This window comes from Aethalodelphis obliquidens, unplaced genomic scaffold, assembly GCF_003676395.1.
Source record: "Aethalodelphis obliquidens isolate GAN/ISIS:26980383/991018 unplaced genomic scaffold, ASM367639v1 scaffold46, whole genome shotgun sequence".
Classification (NCBI taxonomy): Eukaryota; Metazoa; Chordata; class Mammalia; order Artiodactyla; family Delphinidae; genus Aethalodelphis; species Aethalodelphis obliquidens.
The window spans coordinates 15,257,652-15,281,407 of record NW_020837990.1 but is presented as its reverse complement, the minus strand read 5'-3'; the positions used below and the strand labels follow the sequence as shown (position 1 = coordinate 15,281,407).

The following is a 23,756-nucleotide window of genomic DNA, read 5'->3' as shown; positions in this document are numbered from 1 at the left end:
TCCTTTTAACTAGGTGTTTAATATCTTTTGGATATTTAACGCCAGTCACTCAGTCACTCAGTCTAAGAACCTAGGAGTTATCCCTGAATCCTCTTTCACCTCCCACATCTACTCTTCTGGCAAGTGTTACTCTTCCTTCAAAATATATCCAGACTCTACCATGTTCTTCACTTGCTACTCTGATTCAAACCATCTGTGATCTTGCATGTAGACTGATAGATTAATTTTCTAATTGGTTTTCTTGTTTTTTTCTTTGTCCCCCCTTGCTTCTATACAATTTGGTATCTTCACAGCGGGGTGGGGGGTAGATAAAAAAAGAGTAAACTAGATCATGTTCTCTTTCTTGCTCAAAACTTGTATTCATTCTGTCGTATTCAGGGTAAAATCAGACTCCTTATAGTGTCCTGCAAGGCCTTGCCTAATCAGAAATCTTCCTTTGTCTCTGATTGCCTCTCTTATCACCCTCCATCTTGCTCACTCTTTTTTTTTTTTTTTTTTTTTGCGATACGCGGGCCTCTCACTGTTGTGGCCTCTCCGGCTGCGGAGCACAGGCTCTGGATGCGCAGGCCCAGCGGCCGTGGCTCACAGGCCCAGCCGCTCCGTGGCATGTGGGATCCTCCCGGACCAGGGCATGAACCCGCATCCCCTGCATCGGCAGGCGGACTCTAAACCACTGCGCCACCAGGGAAGCCCCATCTTGCTCACTCTTATCTGGTCACTCGGAATTTTTTTTTCTTGAAAATAATAGACTCATTTCCCTTGTGGGCCTTCAGCACTTATTGTTTCCTCTACCTGCAAAGCTTACATAGATTACTGACGACTTCCTCTTTCACATCCTTCTGATATTTGCTCAGGTGTCCACTCTTCAGAGAGGCCTTCCCTGTCTGAAATTTCTTCATTCTACTCAGTCACTTCTAGCCCCTTACTCTGCCTTTGTTTCTAGCTCCTAAAGCTCCTTGACATATTAGTGTGTGTGTGTGTGTGTCTGTGTGTGTTTGTGTGTATGTGTGTGTGTCTGTGTTTTCCGACTAGAATTCAAGCTTCACTATAGCCTAAGTGCCTAGGATAGGACTTGGGATATAATAGGTACTTAGTGTTTGATGTATAAATAACTGAGCTTTCTTTATTCCTTTTAATTATATTTTATCCCTCCTAATCCCACAAGGAATTTGAAGTGGCTTAAAAAATACTTCTAAGTGTAATAAAGTAGAAAACATCAGGCATGTAAAATATAGATAGAATAGAAATGACTGGTGGGAAATTAAATATGCAGGTCATGCAAGGTTTTACCTGGTTCTTAATATGGATCAGGAATTTGGCTCTGAGGTCTTAAGTGCCAAAATGAAAAGAACAACACTTTTTCCATATTGAGAAAACATTCTTCTACTTTAGAGAAACACAGCTTTTCCTTGCAATTCAACAACTGTCCTACAGTACATAAAGTAATAAATTTTTTATGGCAATTTTCAGTACCTATCTTAAGTAACTGGAGAGATGATGCCAGGGTAAGTTCAGGGAAAGCAGCTCTCTAGAAACTGATAAGATACTCATACACATTCATATTTGCTCCCTCCCTCTGTGCCTTCCTCCGCCAAAAAAAAATGCATGCATGCTTCTCTGAGTAAGGTGGTGGAGCTTACTTTAACATGATTGTCAAGGTATAGCAGCTGATTTCTGGCAAAGCAGTGAATTACAACTTACTGTTCTTAAAATGATTAGTCCATTCCAAAGCAAGTTAAAAATTATCCAGATGCTATGCCTTCAGTTAAATAGCTGATAATAGTACTATTTTGATCAAGTTACTCTGTGATAGTTTGTGGTCTTTATTAGGAAGTTTTGACATCTAGCATCTTAGATTCAGAACTAATGAAGCAAATTATTAGTGTGCTTCATAATATGCTGACTCCAGAATTCTTAATACATGAGTGGAGAATTAATTGCATTTTAATAGAGAAAATTCCCATCACTTCAGCCTGTTTACTTGATTAGATTGAAATTGAATGTATTTGAAATTAGTTTTAGGTAAATCTTTTATTAGGATCATCACTGAGTTATTAATGATTGAACCAAATCCTTCAAATTATTGTATGATTTAAATAATTCAAGTTTTTGGAGAAGAACCGGTTTAGGATATGTTATAAATAGTATTGGTCAGTGGTAGCATACTAACTTGGAAATAACCACACTGAGTTCTAAAGATTCATTTCATGTTTTAATATACTCTTTTCTTTTGAACTTACCACTTCTATTCTTGTATCTCAGGCTTTCCTTTGGTGTAAGGAAGAGAATATTTGGGAGATGGAAGACAGTTATGCATCCTGTCAGTATGTTTTCCCTATTTAGAGTTGATAGTTTGGTTAGGTGTCTGTTAAGGGAAAAAAGTGAATTGGCTGTATGGTGCAGTGTTTTTGCAACACATCACTAATCGTGAGAGGAATTTATTTTCTTAGAGCTTTTCCTTTCCCTTGTTTCTTCCTTTCTTGTGATTTTGTTTTCAGATTGTCTCCTTTTATTACTGTAACTGTCCTGACTCTGCACAGCTGTCCTTTTTCTTGTCTATATTGTTCCATACATGTTGTCTCTTTTGTCCCCAGTCTTCCCTGACTCTTGTCACAGAACTCTTATTAGCTCTCTACCACCCCCCAACTTTATTTCACCTCTATCTGTAATTACTATTTTCTTTTTCCTAGATTGACATAAGAAAATTCAGTTTGTCTTCGTTTTCATTACCAGAAGAGACCTCTAAAGGGTAACAGTGGAACTTTGAAAAAAGCATTTAGATTGGGATTTTGACCAATATTAATTGCTTATGTGGTTTGGAAACTACATTAATTTTTTAGTAAAAAGAGTAATTTTCCTTGCTGTTTTCTATTAATGTAATTTATTCTTTTAAAAATACATAGGAAAGATAGCAATAGGTGCCCGGTGCAACACATGTTTTCTTTATTTAGTGAATTCGCTATCAAAGGATTTGTTCAAGTGGAAGTAGTATTTCAATCTCTGAGAGAGGTTATGGGCTCCAGCATTTGAAAAGTAGACTAAAGTTTCCTACAAACAATGTTTCTAAAGTTTTTTTAATCAGTGACATTGTAGAGTCCTGAGAAGAGCATGAGCTTCAGTGTTTGAGATTATAAAATTTGAGTTTGATGGGTCTGTGTTTAGAACCTCCCTCTTTCTCTTTAGCAGGATAATTGTTAAACTTATTTTATTGTCAGTTTCATTGCCTGTAAGATGCAGGAAATACCTCAAAAGGGAAGTTGTGAGGAGTAAATGAAATGGAAAACATCTAGCATGGTACCTGGCAGATGGCATCTCTAATTAGCTACTGTTCTATAAACTTCTCAAAGAAAAGTTTAGTGACCTTCTGATCTGCTGGTAAGTCCATCTGGATTGGCACTTGTCATGCATCAGAGCTTAGGACAAATTTCACAATATCATGGCATGGATTAAGGAATAGGCTTTATTGGGAACAGGTGACATTTTATGGGGACAAGCCAGGATCAGCAAGAAGAAGGTAAGGCATGGGTTTCCCATCCTTTCATTATTCCACACAGAGGGATGCCAGAGGTTTGACAGTCTGCTCAATATAAAGCATAGGTATTTATTCTAGTGAAGGTATCCTGTCCTATATATTATTCTCTCTTACGTATTAGAATACGTGGTAGATCAACCTCATATGTGAATTGTCACGCAGACTACTTGGGAATCAGACAGAATAGTGTGGATGCCTTCAGTCATCTAAGAAATTCATCTGTCCAGCATGTGGAGACCTGGGGCCCATGGGAAGTTGGGTTTGCCCTGCTAAGGGAAGAAGCTCTGGCTTTGTCTAAAGCTGAGTGAGGTCACACAGCCTCTCCTGCTGGGAGAAGGGGATAAAGGAGTGATTCCAGCTCACTGACTAGGCACCCGGAGTGACTCCTGACTGCATTTACAGACAGTTCTACTTCTTGCATCATACTTTATTGTCCAGAGTTAGTGAATCCATTTTGTCAACTAATAAGTATCAAATGTGAAATATTATATATTTGTTTATTTTTATGCTATTTAAGTAAGTTGATGTCAGAATAGGTAACAGAAGAATGCATTTCAGAGTCTTTGAATGAATGTTGCTCCCCCAAAAAATTGGTCTTGATTTGACCAGTCTCAGCTCAGCTTCACAAATAATTATTAGTTTGTCCAGGCACAGTGTTAGGCACTTACTCTAGGAATTGAACAATGAGTAAAACAAAGTCCATATCCTCAGGGAGTTTGGTGTGGTGTCTAAGAGGAGTAAAATAGAAGTAGCAGAATTTCTTAAAAATAGAAGTAGAGTGTAAGAAAAACCATGAAAGATAATCACCAGAAGACCGAGGGAAGAAAGTGAGAAAAGGTCTCAAAAGACAGCCAGTGTTGAATCTTAAATTAAACTTTCCTTTTGCAGGAGAATTTCAAGCATTTTTTTAAAAATTGAATTATAGTTAATTTACGATGTGTTAGTTTCTGGTGTACAGCAAAGTGATTCAGTTATACATATGCGTGTGTATATAAATATTCTTTTTCATATTCTTTTCTGTTATGGTTTATTATGAGATATTGAATATAGTTCTTTGTGCTATACAGTAGGACCTTATTGTTTATATATTTTATATATAGTAGTTTATATCTGCTAATCCCAAACTCCTAATTTATCCCCCCGCTTCCGCTTTGGTAACCGTAAGATTGTTTTCTATGTCTGTGAGTCTATTTCTGTTTTATAAACAAGTTCATTTGTATCTTTTTTTTTTTAGATTCTGCATATAAGTGATACTTGTCTTTCTCTGACTTACTTCACTTAGTATGATAATCTTTAGGTTCATCTATGTTGCTGCAAATGGCATTATTTCATTCTTTTCTATGGCTGAGTCATATTCCATTGTGTGTATATATATTTGTGTGTGTGTGTATGTATGTATATATATACATACATACACACACACAGTGTCTTCTTTATCTGTTCATCTGTTGATGGACATTTAGGTTGCTTCCATGTCTTGGCTATTGTAAGTAGTGCTGCAATGAACATTGCAGTGCATGTATCTTTTCAATTTATGTTATTCTCCGGATATATGCCCAGGAGTGAGATTGCTGGATCATGTGGTAACTCTATTTTAGTTTTTTAAGGAGCCTTCATACTATGCTCCATAGTGGCTGCACCAATTTACATTCCCACCAACAGTGTAGGAGGGTTCCCACTTTTCCACACCCTCTGCATCATTTATTATTTGTAGACTTTTTGATGATGCCCATTCTGACCAGTGTAAGGTTGAATGTCTCATTGTAGTTTTGATTTGCATTTCTCTAATAATTAGCAGTGTTGAGCATCTCTTCATGTACCTTTTGGCCATCTGTATGTTTTCTTCGGAGAAATGTCTATTTAGGTCTTATGTCCATTTTTCTGATTGGGTTTTTTGTGTTTTTGTTATTGAGTTGTATGAACTGTTTGTATATTTTGGAAATTAAGCCCTTGTCAGTTGCATCGTTTGCACATACTTTCTGCCAGTCTGTAGGTTGTCTTTTCATTTTGTTTATGGTTTCCTTTGCTGTGCATCAAGCATATTGATAGCTCCTACATTTTCTAGTTTGTGGATGGGACAGCAGGAAAAAGAGTGATTTTAAAAAAAAGTGTTGCTTGGCTGTGTAGCATAAGGAGTTTGGAGCTTAGCAAAAATTTCATTTTACTTCTTTGGGAAGTATGGTTTACAGTAGTTTTTAGTAAGTGGTAGTCCAGAATATTACATTTTAGTGTTACAGATTTACTAATGAAATAACAGGGACTCATTCTAAGGTAGGAGAAAAATAAACAAATGAGCAAGAATCTGTCAACACCTTGCAGTCGCTGTCTAACTTTTAAAAATGTTTAAGTGCTAAAGAGGGCAGATGGAAATTATATTAATCACTGCATGCTCAGCATGCAACTTACCGGGAAAAAAAAAGCACGTTGAGAGGCAGAATACTTTTTTCTAAATGTTATGCTTTTGAGAGATTTTTAAAAAAATAGAGGTCAGATTTAGTCATATATCTGGTCCTGCCATTAGAAAAAAAAGGGCTTCCTTGGTGGTGCAGTGGTTGGGAGTCCGCCTGCCGATGCAGGGGACACGGGTTTGTGCCCCGGCCCGGGAGGATCCCCCGTGCCGTGGAGCCGCTGGGCCCGTGAGCCATGGCCGCTGAGCCTGCGCGTCCGGAGCCTGTGCTCCGCGGTGGGAGAGGCCACAGCAGTGAGAGGCCCGCGTACTGGAAAGAAAAAAAAAAGAAAAGGAAAACGCTTTTAAAATGCATCCCTTGAGAAATTCTTTGCGTTTTAAAGAAAATTGTTTGTTGTTGACCAGCTTTTGATTTCTGTTTTATGGAGTTTCTGAGTATTGTTTAGGAAAACTATGATTCTCAGAGGGAAGTGTGGTCTCTGAGATGTTTCTAAGATATTTTATTAGTTATATGTGGTATTAAGGTAAGATCACAAACTAGGTTTTGGGGTTTTTTTTTTGGTGATCAATATAGGTTTTATTTTTTGTTGTTTTTAAGTATAATTGATTTACAATATTATATTAGTGTCAGGTGTACAACATAGTGATTCAGTATTTTTATATATCACAAAGTGGTCACCACACTAAGTCTGGTTACCATCTGTCAAAATTTTAAAAAAAAAGTTATTACAGTATTATTGGCTATATTCCCTATGCTGTACATTACATCCTGTGACTTAATGTATTTTATAGCTGGAAGTTCTTACCTCTTAATCCCCTTTATTTTGCCCACCCCTCTACCCCAGGATTTAGAGTTCCAGCCCTAACCTTGCTGGTATTGTTATGTGATCTTGAAAACCTCTTAACTTCTACATATACAGGTGCATGCAGTGTTATTTTTCTAGGTGATTTTGGCCTTTTCATCCTTCCAGGTTCTGTATTTAATGATGTCAATATTTTAAAATCACCATTATATGGCTTTGCATAACACTATTTTATAAATGGTGTATTTTTAAGAATATCCAATTTTAAATGACTGGACATAATCCAAGCACATTTTGTTGACGTGTACATGTAGGCTGGCCTTTGACCTTTCATTTGGTACTTTTTGCTTAGCTAACTTTTGTGTACAACAGAAGGCAGAGATTGGAAACTTGATGTATGTGTAGTTGTGAACATGGCTTTGACTGGATGTGGTAGTGATGTTTATTATTTCTCTCTCAGTTAAGATATATCCCATTCATGTCTTGTGATTTACTAGTGTTAACCAATTTAGAAAAATGGCAGACACTGGAACCATGGAAGGTGGTAGAGAAGTAGACAGCTTAGTTGCTTTCCCCAAGAGAGTATATCTTAGTGTCATATTGTTTCTAGTAGTTTTATAAATGCTGCCCCAAGTCATTTAACTTAGTTTATTACCACCAGTAGCAGTGATTACCTTGTCTTGGGAGTTTGGGAGGCTGGCATCAGCATCTCTTAAATGTCTTAAAATGGCCTGTCAAAATTGGCTTAACTAACTAGGTACCAAGGCCAGTTTGAGTTTAGTATATATATTTTTTAAAAAAGGAATCACAAATATTTCATAATAAATATTTTGTCATTGCTGCTTAATATATTGTAGTGCTCAGTAACCATTCTCATTACTTTATACATTGAAATTGCAGTTCACAGACTACAGTGAAATTAGTAGTGCATGGCCTTATTGACCATACAGAATAGAGAAAGAGAAAGATTAACATTTACTTATGGTTTGCTTCTTAATATAAGATGGACTTAATTGTATATTAAGCTCCTTAATATACAAGGACTGATCTAACCTTAAAATAAGTGAGGAACTTTGTTGGGCTATGTAGGCTCTCATCTATATGATTTTGTGTTTAGAATAAACACACATTATTCATAAAATTTAAAAATTTGGAAGGATTTGTAGAATGAATCATTTAGGCAATCTTTTAGATATAATTCATGAAGTGTCAATATCAAGTAATGAGACAAGTATCTCATACAAATAAATTCTATAACAGCTATGATTCTCATCAGAAAGGAGGTAGGGTTGGGGTCTTGTAATTTGAATAGAATATTCTTAGCAATGATCTTTTGGTTAAGATACCAAAAGCATAGGCAACAAAAGCTGAAATAAGCAAAGGGACTGCATCAAACTAAAAAGCTCTACACAGCAAAGGAAACAAGTTAAAAAGGCAATCTATAGAATGGGAGAAAATATTTACAGATGATGTATCTGATAAAGGGTTAATATCTTAGATATATAAGGAACTCATACAACTTAAAAACAAAAAAACCAAATAATCATATTTTTAAATGGGCAAACAACCTGAATAGACTTTTTTCCAAAGAAGATATACAAATAGGCAATAAGTACATGAAAATGTGCTCAACATCACTCATCATCAGAGAAGTTTAGATAGCTTTAAAATAGATTGTCAAATAGTACATCCTTATTTTATACTATAAACTTAGTGAATCATTGTAGTTCAGCAAATATAGAATGATTAAGGATTAAGTTTACATGGCAGGCAGTTTTGCTTTTTTTTAGAAAAAAGTAATTAACAAGTTCTAGTAAGGTTTGGTTATTTAGGCAGCAGAAATATCTCAAGTTAAGTACATTTGGACTTTGGGGCAACAGTGTTTATAAATGTTACAAAAGGCCCTTATCTTTAGCATGAGGGCATAATAGGTATCCTCTAAGGTTCCTACCAAGATTGATAGTTCTTTATTTTGTTGGTTTTCTTCACTTTTAGATACAGTTTCTATTATAAACTATTAATTATTCAGTGACACACATGGAGCTACTTTAGGGAAAGATAAAAATCTGATTTCTTTGGAGTATCTTTCCCTTTAATTTTAACTTTCATCTCTGTATGGTTTTGTTTTTCATCATTTTGCAATAATACTTTTATCTTCTATGACATCTAGTAATGTTTATACTAAGGTAGGTTTTTTCATTGATTGTATTTTGAATCTTCTTGTAGCCAATATTAACTAATGTGGCCCTTTTGATAGGAACTGTTATTGTGTTTGTAACTGTTTTCATTGTTCTTTTATCTTCCAAGTTATTCATGGCAACCTGCTACAGCTATCACTATCGAGAATGACTTGATGCTTTATCAACTTTGTATTTTATGACATTTTTCCTCTTGGCATTTTATTTTATTTTATTTTATTTATTTATTTTTTTTATGGTACGCAGACCTCTCACTGTTGTGGCCTCTCCCGTTGTGGAGCACAGGCTCCCGACGCGCAGGCTCAGCGGCCATGGCTCACGGGCCCAGCCGGTCCGCGGTATGTGGGATCCTCTTGGACCGGGGCATGAACCCGTGTCCCCTGCATCGGCAGGCGGACTGTCAACCACTGCGCCACCAGGGAAGCCCTTGGCATTTTATTTTAAAGTATAGCATACATGTTGTGGAAGAAGTGCAAATAGAAATGAAAATTGCATTTTGATGTTTTATGTCTTGTCAGGAAATCTTTCATTATACCTTCGAACTGCTGCAAATTTCATTCTTATACCAATAATATAAAGGCTTATAGTCAAAATATAACTCTTGCCTAGCAATAGGTATAATTTATATTTTTTTGTGACAATGCATGGAAATGTAAAATATTAATGAGTACTTTCCCCCTTGTTCAAGAGCCAGTGTTGACACTTTTAAGAAAGTAAAACCTGCATTTTAAGGAGTTAAACTCATTTTAAAAAAGTCTTTTAGTTGGAAAAATATTAAGTATGGCACAAACCTAGAAAACCCAGAAAATTTTATTATTTAAAGAAATTAATTTTATAAAAATTAAAAATATATGCTTGGCAAAAGCAAAGCAAAACAAAAGAATATTACCCTATATGGCAGAAGTATAAACATAAATGATGAAGTGGGAGAAAATATTGAAGCATCTTTAACCAATGAAGAAATTTCACAAATTAATAAATGAAATTCCAGGAACTCATTAAAAATGCTGGCAAAGAATATATACAGTGCACTGAAAAATAAATGCCTTTGCAGAGATGTTCTGCTATGTTTAAAATACAAATGCAAATTAAAACTTCCCTGAGATACTATTTTTTCACCTAGTTGACTGGTAAACATAAAGCCTAATATTATATTGGGTTGGCCAAAAAGTTTGTTTGGGTTTTTCCCTAAGATCTTACAGAACTTTTTGGCCAAACCAATACTTTGTTTGAATAGATAAGGAGAAGCAGTTACTCTCAGATTTTTGATTGGGTTATAAATTTGTATAACTTCTCCGGAAATATGTTTCAAAATTTAAATACACATACTCTTTGACCAAGTGCTTTAAGTTTTAGAAATGTATCCTAGATAGATAAATACACATGTATATGAAGGTGTAAATACAAGACTGTTCATTGCAGGGAGGGCTCTTTTAGTAACTTGTTGCTCTTCATATGTACCTGAATGTGGGTAGAATGTCTCTGGAAGGGTACAGAAAAAGTAGCAGTGCTTGCTTCTTGGGGCATAAACTGAGATAGCCGAAGAGGACATAAATGCAGCTTTTTTTTTAGAATAATTCTTTATTTTTATTTATTTATTTTTGGCTGTGTTGGGTCTTCGTTTCTGTGCGAGGGCTTTCTCTAGTTGCGGCAAGCGGGGGCCACTCTTCATCGCAGTGCACGGGCCTCTCACTATTGCAGCTTCTCTTGTTGTGGAGCACAGGCTCCAGATGCACAGGCTCAGTAGTTGTGGCTCACGGGCCTAGCTGCTCCGCGGCATGTGGGATCTTCCCAGACCAGGGCTCAAACCTGTGTCCCCTGCATTGGTAGGCAGATTCTCAACCACTGCGCCACCAGGGAAGCCCATAAATGCAGCTTTTGCACTGAATATCCTTTACAGAATAAATAAGCATGTGTTACCTGCTAAAATTAATATTCAAAAGAATGACATTGAACTAAAACTTTTTTATAAGCCATATGTGAAATACGCCATCAGTGGACACACAGAAGCTATTTGTTCATCACCAGTGTGTCAGTAATGCAGCAGTGTTTGGGCGTTTGCTACTCCATTCAAACATCTGTCCCTCAAAAGGAAGTTTTCTTTGACTTCCTCTCCTCACCCTAGACTAGCTAGGGCAGGCACCCTATTAAAGATTTATTCATCCTCTGTATTTTGTCTGAGCGCTTACTACATCTGTGATTAAATAGTTAATGTTTAATGTTTTTTTCCCCCCATTGTTAGAGTTAGGTTCATTGAGGGTCTTTCACTGCTGGGGCAGTATGTACTATGATATCTTGTGTTTTGGTAACAGTGCATATTTGAATGAGTGAGGATTAATTCTAGATCAGAGCAAAGCCACAGCCTATTAGGAAATTACAATAAACATGTCTTCTCACCCATGTTGACATTTCTGTTCCTTCTTTCAGTGGCTTCCCTAAAACAAACAAACAATTTAACCTTTTTTTTGTGAGGAGGAGGGGGAGATCACAAAGCCCTTTTAGAAACCATGATAATCATAAAACTGTGGTGATGCAAATACCCCCAAATTTTGTTACATAATTTCTGTAGTATCATGGATTTCCCTAAAGCTCTTGATGTAGACCCACATCACTCCAAGGTTTCACTCTGCAGGATTGATTCTTCTGACTGACTATTATTTTATTCTGACAGTTTTTGGTCTCTTTGCTATTTTGACTGTTTCTCTTGTTCCTAGGACTGGGCTTTTGTATTTTATAACAGTAAATTTCAAACGTACAGAAAGGTTGAAAAACTGTACTTTGGATACCAAAATATCCATCACTCATATTCTATAATTAACTTTTTGTCATATTTCCTTTCTCATGTAATTTCCCATCAATCCATTCATTATCCTTTTTTTATTTAATGCATTTCTGAGTAAGTTGTTAACATCATTACACTTTCTTCCATATACTTCAGCTTGCCTGGCATTAACTTAAAGTTCAGTATTGTTTACAGGATTCTTCTTTGAGGTAGAAATTTATATACGATGAAATGCACCAATTTTAAGTGTAGCATTTGATGAATTTTGACAAGTGTATACACCTGTGTAACTCAAACTCCTATCGAGATGCAGACCATTATCATCACCCCCAGAAAGTTTGCTCCTGTTGCTCCTCAGTATTTTTTGTGCTTTATTTAAGTGATAACTTACTCCTGTTTAATTGTTATTTTTACATCATGATGATTCTCTCAGATTTGCACTGTTTGATCAGCATTTTCTCTGTCATAAGCTGAGGGTTGGTGACAGAGTATCAGCTAACCCAGGATCCTTAAGAATCAGCCTAGCCATAAAACCAAGAAGATCCAGTAGGAGTCAGTAACACAGTCTCCAACCTGGTGGTTGTGTTGGTGGTGTTTGCAGGATAAAAGAGGTATAGGGGGAATGACTGGGTGGAAGGAAGTCTTATTAGTGCCCTGTGTTCACAAGGTATACTACAGGGAGAAACTTATTTTGGTTGACAAACTTCCTGTTCAAGAACTCTTACTCCATCTCAGCTTTGAACACAGCTTAGTTATCATAGGATGTTTTCCAGTATTCATATAGTGAATTACTGTAATGGGAGGAAGATTGTTGAGTCACAAACAGTGTATTGGAGTCATTTTGCTTTCCAGGGAAACATTTTCCTAGTCTAAAATTTTAAGTGTGTACTTGGAAGTTAGAGCTATTTTTAAAATGTGCTGTTTTTAGCTGGACGATAGCTTGCTTTATCTTACATGTCCATTTATCACATTATTATGTAGTTTCTGATGCTTTAACATTATCAGGATAGCACAGTTTTAGTAACAGAAGAAATTTAAGGTTATTTATGTCTCACATTCACATTCAAATTTAAACCCCTTTAGCATTGGGAGGGTCATTAGTTAATAAGTCTAATAATTTTATTTCTGGACAGCAGTTTTGGTGCTTCTCATTAGCCAAGGAGCAATAAACACACTCAGTTTTGGAAAGTGTATTGCCAGTGTTAAATTGTTAATATAAAACAGCCATTTACCTAATCATCTGTGTTTTTTTGTATATTCTCACACAGAAGAAAGCACCTTCTAAATCCAGTGTGGAGAAAAAAGTGACCAAGGTTGCAGAAGCAAAAAAAGTAATGAAGAGAAATTTTAAAGTAAATAAGAAAATAACATTTACTGATGAAGGAGAGGTAAGATTCTGTAAATGTTTCATTTCTGAGGTACATTCCAAGTATTAGAAAGAGTTTGACTCTCCTGCTGACTTGCCATTCTTTAATAAGAAAAATAATGTTTCTCTAAAGCACTCGGGCAATTCCTTTCATTGTTACTGTAGGTAATTCGTCAGCTCTGCATCTGTAGGCAAGAATGACTTTCTGACAGTAAGCTGGGATACTTTCTGGTAATAACAACAGAGTTGGTTTTGGACTTTCCAAATCCTGTTTTTATAGATAAGACTTTCATGTCATGGGGTCCATCTGTTAACATGCTCTATGGGAACATGCTCAAGGATAGTAATACAAGTACTGGCCACAGCTTCTTTTGCTTGACTCTGGAAAGCCTCTGCTCTGTGATTCCTCAATTTTAGATGCCATATTGGCATGTTTTTTACTTACTGGCCTGCTGTGGGAAGGAATTCCCTGCTTTAAAATAACCTCGGACATATAGGTGCCTGGTTTTCATTTCACCATTATCTGGTCTTAGTGTAAATACATCCCAATAGAGTAGGAAAGGGGTTACCACTCACAGATTGCTCATGAAAGATCACTCTATTAGATAATAATATCTTCATTTTTTAAAGAGGAAATATATCTAGAATGTCAAGTGACTCACCTAAGGAGTGATGGCTAGAGTCAGTGGTTATGGCAGGATCTTCTGAATATTGTCTCTGTTTCACTCTCACCAACCTACGGGTTTCCCTGTTCATTCTGATATAGCACTCAACACCCCATGCCCACCATTATCTCATTTCCCTTGCCCTATGTTTAGTTTTTCTTCATAGCACTTATTATGAGACTTTACATTCTGTATTTATTCGGTGGTTGTCCATTTCTTCCATTCCAGTGGGATGAGGGAAGGTATTTCTATTTCACTGGGTTGAGAAAAGCTACATGAGGGAAGGTATTTGTTGGCTATGTTTGCTACTCTGTCCTCTGCACTTAGAATAGTGCCTAACAAATAGTAAACCCTCAGAAAAAGTCTGTTCTAATACCCCAGTAAAATAACAGAGCTTTTTATACTGACTGTAATGTATCACATCAGATATTTCATCATTATTAATAAAAATGCTTCCTGCACAGTCTATATTCAGTGGAGTGTGTTTCCTTTTACTTCTGAAGTTAACAAAGATTTGCATTTTACTTCAGGGCAGAGGGCTTTGTTTTAGTAGCCCAAATTTGCACTAGTAATACGGAGTAAAATGGTGTATAAACCATACGAAAACTAACAAAATAGAATGTAATTCAGCGTGTTGAAGTTGCAGAGGAAGCCTATATAGTTGGAAAATATGAATCTTTGTGAAATTACTGAGAAGAGGTCAGTCAGCACCTGAGAAACAGGCTAGACCAGAAAATAGTTAGTTGTTGTATTACATCGATGCTCACTGTAAAAGATTAGTGCTGTTAGCATAATGAGGTTCCTTACTGTGCTACTAAATTTAACTGTACATATTATACCCATTAGCTTCAAGTTGAGTGTAAATCCTTAACTGTAAAATGTTTCAGTGTAAACTTATTGCTGATAGGAGCTCTGTGTGGCTGGGAGCCGCTGCACTGAAACTTCTGATCTAAAACTCCGAAAGAAATGCTACCATTTGTTCAACCCACAGAGGGATGAATGTTTTTCACTCTGCTAGAAAAAGGAGTGAAGAGTCAGAGCAGTGGATGGTGTTCTTACTGTCACAGTTCATCCCTTTCACTGCTTCCTCAGTGCCAGTGACTGCTAGCATGGCTACTCATGCATTTGTGACCCTTGTTCATTGCTTCAAGCTGCAACTCTGTCGGAATCTCATCTTGAAGAATGTGGTGGTGACAGGAGTGAGAGGAGGCACTAATACCTGTGATATGTGTGCCTGCAACTTCCATTTGCCTGCCGTTTAATTAGCAGTCTTTCAGAAACTGTGGCAGCTGCTTAAGTCCTCCTGGCAACCAGTTATTAGGCAAAATAAGAAAATTGTTTTTGTCGAAACTGTCTAGAATTTTACTGTGTTAGGCCGGGAAGATTATTAAGTCAAACAACCCTTATTTTTCAGGTAATGACACAGATGTCCAGAGATTAAGTAATTCATTCAGGATTATGCACTGGGCTAGTGAAAAAGCCAGGACATTCAGACAGGTGTCCTGACTCCCGGATCAGTGCTCTGACTTCTTTGTCACCTTGTTCCTAACATAAAAAGTTTGTGTAAAATTATGTAGATCTGAGCAGGCTTGTGAAACCCAAGCTAACTTTCTCCTTTACACTTAAGTTATTTCAGTTTGTATGTGCAGTATCAGCTGATATGTGATTCCTCAATCAATTTTGAGCATCTCATGTGTGCCAGATAATGTGTTGGGTTCTGAGGACACATGAATAAGGCATATGGCTGCCCTCAAGGAGATTAGTGATTAATTTACAGGAAAGTAAAACAACCCAGTGTGGTGAGAGAGGTGTTCCAGGAGGTACACCAAGGTGCCATGGCAGTGGCGGGGATGCACTGTGGCCAGCCTGGCCACCGCCCTGTGCGGGTCATTTGGAGCTGAGTTGGTGGAGTATAGCATACTAAGAACATTGAAATGATGTTGAAGCAACTACCTTCTCCTCCAAATTATTTAATGAAAATTTCCTTTAATCCTGCTCTCATGAGTTATGGAAGCATTACTTTATCCTGACTGGGAAAGTCTTTTCCGTGACTTGCTCACTTTTATTATAAAGCTTGTTAGAAAGTTTAAGAAATGTAGGTTGTAAGGCAGAAAGTATGTATCATTATACAAAGGAAAGTGGTGTTCTGTTACTATTCCTTGTCTCCTACCCCATACTCACCTTTTTCCTCTCTGCAGTTGGTTCAGCAGTGGCCACAAGTGCAGAAGTCTATCTCCAAGGATACTGAGGAAGAGGACAATGCTGGTGGTATCAACTTAGATAAAGCAAAGGAAAGGCTTCAAGAAGAGGACAAATTTGACAAAGAAGAATATAGGAAGAAAATTAAGGCAAAGCATCGGGTAAGCTTTCCATCTTGAATTAATACTGAGTGAAATTTAATATGTCCTAAATATATGTACATGTTCATTAGATATTCTTTAGTAACTAAGTTACTTTATTGTTTTCTTTAACCTTATTTTTCTGTAGCTATTTTGTTGTTTTCTCTAGTCCTTCTTTTCCCTTCTGCTCGTGGAGTCTTTGTATATTAACTAGTTTCTGAGAATGTCACCTGAATCTGCTTTTGGTTGAGGTGACCCAAATTATAGTGATTTTTTTTCAAATAAAGTTTTAATTTGGAGATAATTGTAGTTGCACATGTAGTAGTTAGAAGTAATAGAGACAGATCCTGTGTGCTCCATTTCTATAACTTTGTCATTTCAGGAATGTTATATAAATGAAACTGTGTAGCATGTAGCCTTTTAAGATTGGTTTTTTTCACTCAACACCCCATTCTTTCTGTTACTGAGTAGTGTTCCGTGGTGTGGATGAAGCACAGTTTGTTTCATGTTTCACCCATTTAAGCAACATTAGTGTTGTTTCCAGTTTCAACTTAATAGTTAAATTTCTTTCCATAAGCAATTACTTGGTAATAGATATTAGCTTAAATTTACTACATTAAGAAAAAAAATAAGGAAACCTTGTGAGAGGGAGTGCTTCTACTTAGGCATATGCCCTTTAAGGCATTGGCCTTAAACTTGGCAGTTTTCAGTTATCATTGAAACAGAAAGGGTTACTCCATTCTGGTCACTCATTATATTACTGTCCTTTCACACTACATAAAAGTGGACGTTACACTAGATAAATGAATCAGTTAATGAACTAAAACAGATTTACATTTTTTAAGAAGTTTCTGCAGCATGCCCTTGAGACAATGAATGATCTCAGGGTAACACAGTATCATATGCAAGAATCACTGCTATAATGTTGGGCTGGCCAAAATGTTCGTTCCAGTTTTTCTATAAGATGTTACAGAAGAACCAGAACAAACTTTTTGGCCATCCCAATATTAGGTTCTGTACGAAAAAAATTTTAAGCCTTTGGATGTGAACATTATTAACCGTATCCTGAGGAGGGTTCTCATAGTTTTTGACTCCTGTTTGACCTTGTTACTATTTAATAACCCAGTAAACTTTTTTTTTTAATAGAGCAGCAGTTCTCATTTCTTTAAGATATGATACAGCTTCCCAGTAGCATTTAATAAATAAGAAAACGTAGATATTGAAGATAACTTTCAAGGATGGAAACGAATGGTGGGAAAAACGTTCCAGAAATATGGAGAACAAATGAACCTGAAATATACTGGTTACAGTTTTGGGATACTTATGTTATTGAGAGAACTAAACATTTCCTGTATTGCTGCTTTTAGTACAGTACTTTAAATGGAAATTTGGTGTTAATAATTTGTTACTAAAATTATTTTTAAGTGTCAGCAGCTTGCCGTGTTTCTGCTTATAGTCTTCTTAGAGTATGTATCCAACATAAGAACATTTTACCTTTAAATTGTAGCCAGCAGTAAAAGAAATATGGAAGATTTACATAAAATAAAGCCCCCCCATCCCCCCCAACCTGCTTCCCCTTCCTTATCTTCCCTTTCACCCCTTTTCCCAATGTGTGGAAGTTACTACTGTATCCAGGTTGTAGAATATTGTTTCTGAAAAATTTAGGAACTTAATTTCAAATTGACTGTTGTATATTTGTTACACAGTGTTTGTGTGCTAGGCTCTGCCTTAGGCAGTGAAGATGGAATGTTTAAAATACATGGGTTCCTCTATCCTCAGGAAGATTATTATAGTTAAATCATAGTTAACTATGGACATTCTCTCACTGCACAGAAGCTTTTTGTGCCCCAATTTTTTTACATTAAAATTTTTGAAATGAATAATATCTTTACATTTTTCCAAAATCAAGAGGGATAAAAAAGTTAACATTCAGAAGTCTTGCTTCTGCCCATACCTGTCATTTTTGTTCATCCCTCCACCCCAGAGGTAACTTTTTATTAATTATTAATGTATCCTTATAGTTTCTTTATGCAAAGACTAGTAAATAGAAATACATATTCTTGCTTTCTCCTTTTGTCACATGAAAGGTAGTATACTGTAGGTTGTTCTATACTATTTCATTTTCACTTATTTTTGAGATTTTATGTAAATCATTTTCTTTGTACCATTGTTAAAACATAGCATATGATTTTAAAACTATCACTGTGATTGTCTCACAGCAAGGTTGAACAGAGCAGTTTGGGGCTGACACAATTGTGAGAGAAATCGCAAGAACTTTCCATGCTACTGGTTTTGAACCAGTTCTCTATAACTAAAATAGGTATAAGGTCTTTTTAAAACAAGTCAAAGCTTGTTGTTTTATATAAAATAAGTATATACTGCACAAGGTGGCCCATGGCATACTTTCTATATTGGAGGTTGAAAATATTATGTAGCCTAAAAAGAGCACAAAGAAGTAACCAAAATAGTCTTCTCTCTATTCACCTTTAATGTAAATGCTACCTGGCACAAGTATGATTCGTTTCTTGGTATTTTCATCAGTAAAGTTATTATTTAAACACATATAAGTATTTGTGTATTAAATTAGTGAATATTTCATGTTTGTGAGCACTTATTATGTTTATTACAATAGCATACATAAGATACAATACAGGTGCTCAAATCAGTTATTTACCAAGCTGCAATGGACCGGATTTCTACCCAGAAGGCATATGGAATATTTTAATTAAATGGCAAGTTTTAACATTTGGCATAATGTTTGGTGGAAAGAGTGTTGTGCTATAACAAGTTGGGATACTTGCATTTGAGTCCTGAGTCTAGCATTACCTAGTCCATTTGGGGATCACCAGTCACCAGTTTGGATTCCACTTCCCTATACTGAAAAATGAGGGAGTGAGAATGGGGGTTAATACCAAGTGATCAGAGAGATCCTCTGGCTCTGTGTGTATAAGTAAGATGTGAGAATAAAATGATCCTTTCCTGTCTGAAAAATGGAATTTTAATTTGTCGTTTTTACCTGCTGACCCGTCGGGTTCTGTGCTTGATGATAAGGCTTCCTTCTTGTTCACTTATTTTTCCAATGGTTACTAAAATTTTACCTTAAAAAGTAAATATATTCTTAATCCTGCACAGTTTATTTTATTTTAATTACATTACCTGAACACATTATTGGTTTTGAAATCATATTTTTTTCTTAACACAAAATTATGAATGAGGAATGTGCCTGAAAGACTTTTACGTATGAAAAGAAAACTCCATAAAATCTATAACATAATTCTGTATTTGATACATATTATGAAACATATTATATTTTTTAAAATATGTATCAATTTTAGAAGCTTTTATGAGCTTAGAAATCTTTCGGCATGTTTAAAATAATTGTATTTCATGATTATATTTTTGGTTTAAGAGGATAAGATAGTTAATATATAAGTTATATGTAAGTGAATATATATAATCATTAGTCTTAATGATTCTGTTTGAAAGTAGTTGTTTGTTCTTGGTGTTTAAAATTAACAGCCTTACACCATAGCTTCTAATATGCACTCAGTCTTTGTATTGTAGGTCTCAGCTATTCATTTATTCCCACCTGTTTTTCCTCCATGCTATAACACCTGTCCTTGACTCATTTTTCATCTACCAAATTCTGAAATCTGTGTAATTTCTACTGTGACTCAAGTAAATATCTTTGTCCCAAAGATTTAGAAACTGAACTATAGAATTTTAACCAGTTTATAGCCAAGAAAAAAAAGCAAAAGAAAAAATAAAGGCAGTACAGTTTATGGCATCACTGGGAGTGGAACTCAGCTGCCCGCTTGCTGGAACTTAGCCACTTGCTCTGGGGACTTCAGGAGCCCTTGCATAACTGCTTTGGATCACCCAGTCCATAGCTTTGTTTCTCTTCATGAGTCTTCATTGTAGTCATTAAGTATCATTTTCTTCTGAGACCATTCTGGTCTTTCTCTTTCCCTGGCAATTTATAAGTAACTATACTTAATTCGGCCTTGTTACTGTTTTCTTTGCTAAACCTCTTGAAACTATTTATCAGAAGTAAAATTGTAGCAAAAGCTATATTTTTACATATAAAACCATTAGTAAATTACTAAGTTGTAAAGGCGAAAGTACTGCTTTTGCACAGGAACTGTGTTTTCTTTTTTTTCTTTCTTTTTTTTTTTTAAGAAACTGTGTTTTCTGATAATTCAGTCAGAACTGTGAAAGATGGGCCATGGATCATATCATTGAAAGGTTTTTACTTAAATGGAATGAAAATCTGCTTTGTGGTGTATGTCATCATCTTAGCTCTGAAAGATAGCTTGTGTTTAGTGTGATAATATCTGCTTTAACAGCTGAGAGTGGAGAGAAGCAATTCATTATGAGATTCTCTTTCATTTCTTTGAAATTTGCTTTGAGTGCTTTATCCATTTTGGGTTGTATATTTAGGTGTCATGTCATAATGTGTCTCTGGACTGTTTGCAAAGTTGCTCTGGGTTCTACTTAACTACTAGCATGAATATTATTAGAATGTTAAGAAAGAATTAAAGGGACTTTTTAGAAAATCTGTTTTGTTTTGTTGTTGTTTACACAGAATTGAGTTGGCATGGAATCCAGGTATCTTAAACATAAATTTATTATGATAATCAAGAAGGAGGGAAGCTGTAATCAGGCATGCTAGGAATAATAATAACAAGAACATTAAGAAGGACAGTAACAAGTTGCAGTTAGTTAACTGGGCCCTGCACTAAGCATTTTTTATGTGTCGTATTATATGCTAACAATTAACTTCTGATATAAGTGGGTTAACCTCATTTTACTGATGATAAAACTAAGACTTAAAAGGGTCAAGTAATTTATCCAAGGCCCCACAGCTTATAAAAGCTTACAAATAGTAGCCCTGGGACTCTTACCATGGTCTTTGTTTCTCTACACACTCTTTTTAACTATGTAGCTGCTACCTATCTCATACCAATAGCCATTCTCTTACAACAGGATAACTCTGAAGCAATGAATCAAAACGTAGAGAGGATGACAGCTGGGGATGAGGATTTTGAAGAAGAAGGAATGACACATAATAGAAATTGTTCATGTTTCCAGAGCAAGGTCATTGGTCTCAAATAAATTTAGAATAAAATAAGCACTGTAGTTAGTAGTTTAGTTTAGGACCACATACTAACATTACCTTTCCCTGAATGTTCGTTGCATAGCTATATAGTTACTAGTACCATAATCCATTTTTAAGTAGGTATGGCCATTTAAGCGTCTAAGGCATTGTCAGAGACTGGTCTAGCTCATACGAGCTTATGAAATTTTACTAATGTCAGAAATGTCATCATGGGGGGACATGTATCCCATACTTAATTCTAAAATTCACTTTATGAATAAAGCTTATCTATAAGGGAGGAAAGGAGATTCTCACCTTGTACAACCGTCCTACTACCTGTCCCCTTCCTACTACCATCACAACCGTATTTATTATAAAAAAGGAACCAGCCTATTACTATAGAACCTTTGCCTATAATTCAGAGATGTCTACCTGGGAGGTGTCTCTTCTTATTCTCATGAGCTTATATCATCTTGTGATAGTCAGTCCAACATCTGAGTATTTGGGCCTTTTTTCATATCCAGCATCCAAACGAGATAAATACTCAAGATTATATAGGTCTTATCCACTTTGTGGCAAGTCTTTGACATGTTTATTATTTCTATTTTTATTGTTAAGTTCTTTGTGGATTTTTTTTTTTAAAAAAAACACCATATGTTGTTTGAGAGGTGGGGTGGTGGTTAGATTGATGGTCAGTAGCTGGAGAGGTTGAGGAGCAGGGGCAGAGTTTGGTGCTAGTGGAATTCAGGGATCTGACAAGATTAGGTCATAGACTACAAAGATGTGGGGAAGCTAGGCTGTGTCTGTTTTGCCCATCCCTATATACCCAGACCCCACCACGGGACCTGGAACATAGTAGCTCAGCAAATGTTTGAAGGAATTGATTAGTGAATCGGTGTTTCTGTGTAAATTTGTTTTTCTCCCTGTCTTCATATCCTTACTGTAGTTGTTATAGATTTATATATGGAAGCCCAATTTTTTATGTTGTTCAGATGAAACTCTGTAGAACAGGTAACAGATCAGAGAACCTTGTTGTGTTCTTCGTTCCCAGGAGGGATTTAGGCTTACTGGGATTTTGTTCTTGGAGGGCAGGGGGTATCTTCAGGGCCAAAAATCCTTGTAATCATTCTTCTACTCACTTTTGTTGAGCCAGTTTTCTTCCCTGAAAAAGAGATTCCTGTAATACTGAAATGAGGATTGATGTCCCCTACTTCTTTATGTGACAGCTGGGAACTCCATTCCTTACCAAACTGACACAGTTGCTTGAGACTCATTCAGATAGGTTATATGCTTCCACCAGCTCCTGAAAAATATTGATTTCTAAATCTATAGATTTCCAAGCACCATGGAATGAAAATGGTTTAAATACATAGTCCTGACTGATGTTGAAATTCATATTTCATGGTACTTTCTTTTCTGGAAGCTAAGGACCTGTAGTGTGTGAGAAGCCAAAAGACATATAGTAACATCTATAAAGGAGTATTTTGTACTTTGAAATGTAATTTTTCTGTTTTCTTTTGAATTTGATTTTTATTATTGAATTTCATGATCTTCTTATACTTAATCATTTGTAGCATGGCAGAACTAAACATAAAATTGTGCCATCTTTTTGTTGGCATAAAATACCTTTTGGTACCAATCCTAAAAAATGAAATAGGAAAAGAAAGGATTTAAAGCATTTAAACCACCTAAAATTAAGTGTGTGTGTGGGGGGTGAGGAACCTCGGTTACTGAATCTAATAAAATTCAATTATATTTTTCCCCTAGTCATTGTAATTCAATCTTTTATTTTTATATCTTGTCATTTATAGCATTTATGATTCACATAGTCTTCTTTTAAGAAAAGAACCCTTTTCCTGCCTTAGCAAAAGAAGAAATTGTACTTTGTTCCCTATATCCATTTCCCAAATTTTGGATAACCATAATTCTATTTCCTATTCTCCTCTGTTTAAAGACTAATGTTCACTCTTTCCTCTTTTCAGATAGAGTGCTAATATAGCTTTTTAAGATAAGAAAGAGAAGTTTTCTAATTTTCTTTTTGTTTCACCCAATATTGAAAGTTTGTTCTTTTTATTATACTTCATTTTCATGTCCTGGTCATGTTCATTTCACATTTTACAGGTTTTGAATATCCCTCATCCACCTAAGACTTGTGGCAGAAATCTTAAAAGGAAAAATTATTCTACTTGCATGCACATGTGAACTCTGATAGCCAATTTAAATTTTGAAGTTTAAAATATTCTTCATTGACTATAATGAGTCAATACTGGTGTTCAATAGTAGTAGAAATTTGTTAATATTTTTTTTCTGCTCTGATTAAAGTGGCTAGATGAAAAGCCCCAAAAGAGAGATTGCGTTTACTTGTTTAGAGAGAGTTTGTCTGATGTGAACATATTGAGGTTATTCTTTGGAACTTTGAAGTGCCATTTTCAGATGCTCTGTTGTGTTGGGAGAAGACCAGTTACTGAATAAATACAACAACAATTTGTGTGACTGTTAAATGTTGTTCATTATCTGTTTGTTCTGGACAGGAAACAGGCAAAAATTAATTAAATAGTGTACATAA

At 35.8% G+C, this 23,756-nt stretch overlaps 1 protein-coding gene across 1 annotated transcript in view; it reads left to right on the top strand.

Moving 5' to 3' along the window:
* DDX10 (DEAD-box helicase 10) overlaps positions 1-23,756 on the top strand; it is a 296,714-nt gene that overhangs the window by 162,671 nt on the left and 110,287 nt on the right. The window contains exons 14-15 of the mRNA XM_027082372.1: positions 12,991-13,110; positions 15,952-16,113. Of these exons, the coding sequence (XP_026938173.1) occupies positions 12,991-13,110; positions 15,952-16,113 (282 nt within the window). The remainder of the gene's footprint in view (positions 1-12,990; positions 13,111-15,951; positions 16,114-23,756) is intronic.